The following is a 5,823-nucleotide window of genomic DNA, read 5'->3' on the forward strand; positions in this document are numbered from 1 at the left end:
TGGCCGCTTGTACTCGCTGGCTCACAGACACATGCCCTGGCCTGATGGACATGTGGCTCCAGGAGACAGCAGGGGTGGGCTCTGATGGTTATATTCTAGTGACAGATCCAGAGCCATGTTTTAAAGTGAGATACTTAGAGGAGGACTGGGGTCAAGGATGGGAAACGGGGCATTGAAGGTACTTAAGTACCTTTTATTCATGTAGAACAAACCCGGAGACAAAAAGCAAAATAGAAGATCCGGAGATTAACTCCATCAAGGACATTAAGAAAGGACAGGTCCTGAGAGGCTACGTGAGGTCTGTCCAGCCCGAAGGCGTGCTGCTGGGGTAAGTGAGAGGGCCTCCGGCTTCTCTTGTTTTCTAGTCACTGGGTTCTTCAGTCGGCTTTTTGAGGGGAACATGGAGAAAGGGGCGTTTACAAGTGCTCCCTGGTTTTTTAAAAAAATTCCAAGTTTTAAAAAATACTTTTAAAAAGGTTTTGAGGGGTCTGTGGGTGGTATGGTGGTTAAAGCTCTGGATTCCCGTGTGGCTGACTGCGGTTCAAGTCCCAGACCTAGTGGCTTGCTTTCTCGCTTCCCCTTTCTCTTCGCCTCTGGTCAGATTAAAAATAATAATAACAAAAAAAAATGGAATTAAATAAATAAATTCTTTAAAAAAAAAAAAAAAGGTTGAGGGTCTAGCAGATGGTGTAATGGTTACATCACTTCGAGTCCCAGCCTGTGGCTTAAAACTCAGGCTGGCTGTGCGAGTGTGTGCCCAAAATCCCAAAAGGAGAATGGGGGAGAAGGGATTGCTGTGTGGCCATCCCCCCTGGGGGGTGATTTCTCACTTCTGTCTCTCCAGTGAGCGCATGTGCCCTGTAGTAAAAATCTCTCAAAAAAAAAAAAGGAGGGGGGAGTTTGAATTGTTATTTCTTGTTTGGTGTTTCAGTTTAGCATATCCAATTTCCGTTTGAAATAAATGTGGGTTTTCTCTAATTTAGAGTCTAACTTACAGCGTCCAGGGACATCGTGTTTGCAGCCACAGATGTGCCGCCTCCCTGCTGCTCGCTCACCTCCCACTCTTCTGAGCAGTCTGTGGTTGCTGTGCTGTCACTTCATCCTGTGATGTGGAGCTAAACAATGTCCTCCCTCTCACCTTCTCCACGCGTGGTCATTTTTTTCAGTTTACAAAGTCCACCTTAATCCTGCCTAATGCCAGGACCTCACGTCCACTGTAAATCCTTGTGACAACTTGAGTCCCTGGGCCCGGAGCCCCTGGCACGGCTGGGAGTCTGCTCTGCTTGTGACCTCAGGCCCCTGTCTTTCTGCTTTCAGCCTTGGCCCCTCGGTTGCGGGTTTGGCCCAGTACCCGCACGTCTCCCATCGCAGTCCATCCAAGAAAGCCCTTTATGACAGATACCTCCCCAGCGGGAAGCTGCTCACAGCCAAGGTCCTAAGGTAGGTCCCTTCCTCCCTCCCTCCATCTCTCCATGGCTTTCTGTGATGTGAGTCAAACCCCTTTCTGTGGGAGCCCTGGAGGCAGATTTCAAGATAAACTTTAAAATATATCGCTTGGGTAGTGGTGGGTGTATGTGTTCAGGTGGGTGAAATGTCTTACTAGGTTTTATCAGCCTCATCCCCTAGAAACAGATGTGGCTTCTGGCCTTTGCAGAGGCCCCTGTTGTTGAGAGTGGAATAGGGGAACATCACAGCTACTCCCTGTGTTTGTGTGTTGTTTTTTGTTGTTGTTGTTTTGCTTGAGGCCACATGTGTGCACCTTAGGTAGAGAGAGAGAAAGCATTCTTCGATTGGGCCTGGTCATGCTGCCCTTCTCGTATTTTTCTCCTAAGCAGGTAAAATGTGCAAATCACTCCTAAGAGTACTGAGTGGATTCCCAAGGCAGGTGGAGTGAGGCCTGCAATTGTGGGCTGATCAGCAGACAGAAGGCCTGGGTTGTTTGCCTTGTCCTTGTCTTCATTTTTTTTCCTTGGGATAGGGTCTTGCCATGTTGCTTAGGCTGGCCTTGAACTCACGATCCTCTTGACTCAGCCTCCTGAGTGACTGGGACTATAGGCATGCACCACTGTGCATGGCTCCTTTGTTCGTTTGTTTTTTCTTTTCTTCACTTGTTAGCATTTAATGAACCTCTCTCTATTTGACTTCAAGCAGTGCTCCCACCAATACACACGCACACGCGCATGCATGCGAACAACACACACACACACACATATGCACACCCCCGCACTCTTCTCCTCAGCGCGTCTATGGAATAACTGGGCCTTCACATGACAGGCTGCTTCAGGAGCTTCCCCTCCCCAGAGCTTTGCAGTGGCCTGCGCTCACTCGATGACTCATGGAAGCCACTCGGGGCTCACTGGCAGCATTGACCCGAGTCTGCTCGCCGACCAGGGCCCACAGTTCTTCAGGGCTGACCACTGGGCGGAAGTGCTGGTTCCTCTCCCCAGCGTTCCCAACGTATCCGGGTGGTATTTGTCGAAGTTGGTCCTGTGGCGATGTGTGCCACCAGCATCACCCCAGCCTCCAGTGTGCTTTGGTGCTCACCAACGCAGCCATAGCTGTGGCTCACGTGGCCTCAGTTTCTGGGTGTTCCTCAGTCAGGTGGCACGTTGGCGACTCGCCTTTGCTCTTTGAAAGTCGCTCCACTTCCCACTCTCCATCTCGCCCTGTCCAGCCTGAACCCCCAGAAGAAACTGGTAGAGCTGTCATTCCTCCCTGCTGACACTGGGAAGCCAGATGTGTTGTCTGCCTCCCTGGAACTGCCATCTCCGAAACAAGAGGAGAGGAAGGTAAAGGCTGAGGAGAGAGACCAAACAGGAGAGGACAAAGAGAAAAAGAAGAATCTGAAAAGGAAAGAGAAGCCCAGCCAGAAAGGGCAGGTGGAGGTGAAGCCCTCCAGCAAGGAGAAGAGCCAGCCCCGGCCTCCGCGAGTGCAGCAGGGCAAGCGGGGACGCCTCGAGTCTGGGAGCGAGCAGGTCTGTTGTGGGTGCACAGCGGCCTGTGGGTGTGTGGGGCCGGGCACTGTGGTCGGGGGGTGGGGCCATTGCCTGGCACTGCCAGAGCTCCTGGGCATTTCCCCAACCTGTCTCCTTAGGAGAGAGTGAGCAAGAAGCAGAGGAAGGCTGGTCCGGCGGAGGAGGACGACAGTGGCGTGGAAGTGTATTACCGGGAAGGAGAAGAGGAGATGGACGAGTCGACTGTGCTGGCCCAGGTGAGGACAGCATTGAGTAGAGCAGGAGGGAGAGACCTTGGCTTCCTCCATAAGAGCTGAGCTGTCTTTGGCACCATCCTCTTTAATCTCTTTTCCTGTAAAATATGCAGAGGGGTTGAGGCTGTTGGTTTCTTATTATCATCAGCTCCTTGGGAACAGGGACCCTGTTTACACATAGAGTGTGTAAGATAAATTCTAAAAATGTATATCGAGGGACCAGCAGATGGCGTAACGGTTATGTCGCTGGACTCCCACGTAGTTGACCGTGATTCAACTGCTGGACACTGCAGCTTAAAACTCACACTCGGCCTGTGTGCACACATGCTCAAGATTTCAAGAGAAGAATGGAGAAGGGATTGCAGCATGGCCATCCTCCCCTGGGATAGGGGTGATTTCTCATTTTCTGTCCCTCTGTCTCTGGCAAGCACACCTTCCCTATAGCAAGAACTCTCTCTAAAAAATAAAAGTAAAAATGTATATTGAGTGGAACTAGGTTAGGGAGGCAGGCAGACAAAGAAGTGCTTAGCCTTTCTGAGCCTGCATCCTTCTCTGAAAAATGAAAAAAAAAAAAAAAAAAACATAAGAGACCTTCAGAAAATTTGTGGAAAATGGAATTAAAGACCAAGTTTTATTTTGGTGCAAAAGAACTTCGAAATGTATGCTAAGTATTTTTCACAATGCACACTTTCCATGAACTTTTTAAGGACTCGTACTTTAGCTGAGAGGTCTGGGATGACAGGGCTTCCCAGACTATATACTTGCATCCCTCCCGCCCTTGGGATTTTTGTCACACCTCTGTCCCAGCTGCACTATTACTCTGTGTGTGTGTGCACGCGCACGTGCATATGTAGATTGAAATATTGGTGGGGTAGGTGGGGGTGCAGTGACAGCACAACTGGATCCACATGGAGAGAAGGTTCTGGGACCTCCCTGAGCACACTAGGCATGTGTGTGCCTGTAATCCCGGCCAGCTGAGACTGGCGCTGGATCATGGGGTGAGACCCTGTTGGGTATGTGTATGTTTCTCTCCTTTCCTCTTATGGAAGAGAGAAATTCTAAAACCTACAAAGAAGAAAAAAAAATGTTACTTAAGAAAATTTATTTAGGAAATTTATTTATTAAAAGGAAACTTTTATGTCACTACTGTAAAGTTTCCTCAGTGGGCTGGGGCCTGGCCTGGGAGGAGCGGAAGGGTCTCTGGGCATGGTGGGAGCCTGTGTTCCTCCAGGTGGGCTGGGGCCGGGGCACGGGGACAGCCTGAGCACCTCCGCGGTCCTCTAGGAGAAGCCGACCAAACCAGCAGAAGCACCCCGGCTGCAGCTGACCTCGGGCTTCGTTTGGGACGTCGGGCTAGACTCTCTGACCCCAGCCTTGCCCCCTCGAGCAGAGAGCTCAGACAGCGAGGAGGATGAGAAGCCACACCACACCACGGTGCTGTGTTTTCCAGGGCTTTGTCCTTTGCACAGGGACCCCTTGGTGCCAGTCTCCTGTGCACTGTCCCCGTCTGGGAGGCTTTTCTCGGGTGTGGGAGGGATGGTAACTGGTCCCATAGAGCCATGGAGTGCCCTGCCGACTTGTGACTTCCACCACAGACCTCCCCCAGGTTTCAGGAACAGATTGCTCACTTGTTTTTTGCCTTCCACAGCGGAAAAAGAAAAGCAAGAAGGAACGGGAGTTGGAGCAGCAGAAGGCAGAGAAAGAGCTGTCCCGCGTTGAGGAGGCGCTGATGGACCCTAGGCGCCAGCCAGAGTCAGCAGATGATTTTGACCGGCTCGTGCTAAGCTCCCCCAATAGCTCCATCCTGTGGCTGCAGTACATGGCGTTCCACTTGCAAGCCACGGAGATTGAGAAGGCCCGCGCCGTGGCCGAGAGAGCCCTGAAGACCATCTCCTTCAGGTCTCGGCCTTGCCTCCCCCAGCTCAGGCAGGGCCTTAGGCAGAGAGCTCCTCATCTGCCCGCCCAGGCTTATGGGTTTGACCTGTGGGTCGTTCCCTCCTGGGCAGGCACACGGCAGTCGGGGGGCTGCCAGGGTGGATTCCCAGGCTTTCCCTCATTGTGGCCCACGCCGAAGCTGTGAAACAGTCACTCGTTTCTATTTTAGAGTCCTCCATTGAACCTGCTGAGGCTCACATTTACACGAGTCCCTACCCTGGAATAAGGCTCCCAGGTTGGGGCAGACATTGGATGGGGAAAAGAGCTCTGCACCTCCCGGGTGGGAACCCTGTAGGCGGCCATTTCCCAGGCCTAGTAGAGCTGGTTTTCCAAAACGTGGTGAAGCAAGATGGCAGCCTTTGCTTTATTCTCTTGTATGGGGGGAATCAGATCCAGGATTCTGCCTCCAGCCCAGGTCACAGGCCAGTTGGGGATGTGGTAGGCTTCCTCCCCAGGAATACAGGCAGAAACCCAGCAGTCAGGGTGGGGACAGGGCCACAGCCTCGCGATGCTGTGTGAGCTGCAGTGGGGACAGGGCCTTTTGGTGCCTGGACGAGGACGTAGTTGGTTGATTTGCCCAAATGGAAGTGGGGGCTTGCTGGGCTGTCGATGGACTCGTGTATGGCCTCCTCGCCCGCAGGGAGGAGCAGGAAAAGCTGAACGTGTGGGTGGCGCTGCTG

The 5,823-nt window shown here is 52.2% G+C and overlaps 1 protein-coding gene across 1 annotated transcript in view; it reads left to right on the forward strand.

Moving 5' to 3' along the window:
- The window catches only part of PDCD11 (programmed cell death 11), a gene marked incomplete in the record, with an annotated part of 57,111 nt that overhangs the window by 48,360 nt on the left and 2,928 nt on the right, over window positions 1-5,823 (forward strand). Inside the window, 7 exon segments of the mRNA XM_027767419.1 lie at window positions 206-328; window positions 1,318-1,440; window positions 2,675-2,975; window positions 3,095-3,211; window positions 4,493-4,642; window positions 4,857-5,107; window positions 5,784-5,823. Of these exon segments, the coding sequence (XP_027623220.1) occupies window positions 206-328; window positions 1,318-1,440; window positions 2,675-2,975; window positions 3,095-3,211; window positions 4,493-4,642; window positions 4,857-5,107; window positions 5,784-5,823 (1,105 nt within the window).

Source organism: Tupaia chinensis, unplaced genomic scaffold (assembly GCF_000334495.1).
Source record: "Tupaia chinensis unplaced genomic scaffold, TupChi_1.0 Scaffold144255_1, whole genome shotgun sequence".
In the NCBI taxonomy this organism is placed as follows: Eukaryota; Metazoa; Chordata; class Mammalia; order Scandentia; family Tupaiidae; genus Tupaia; species Tupaia belangeri.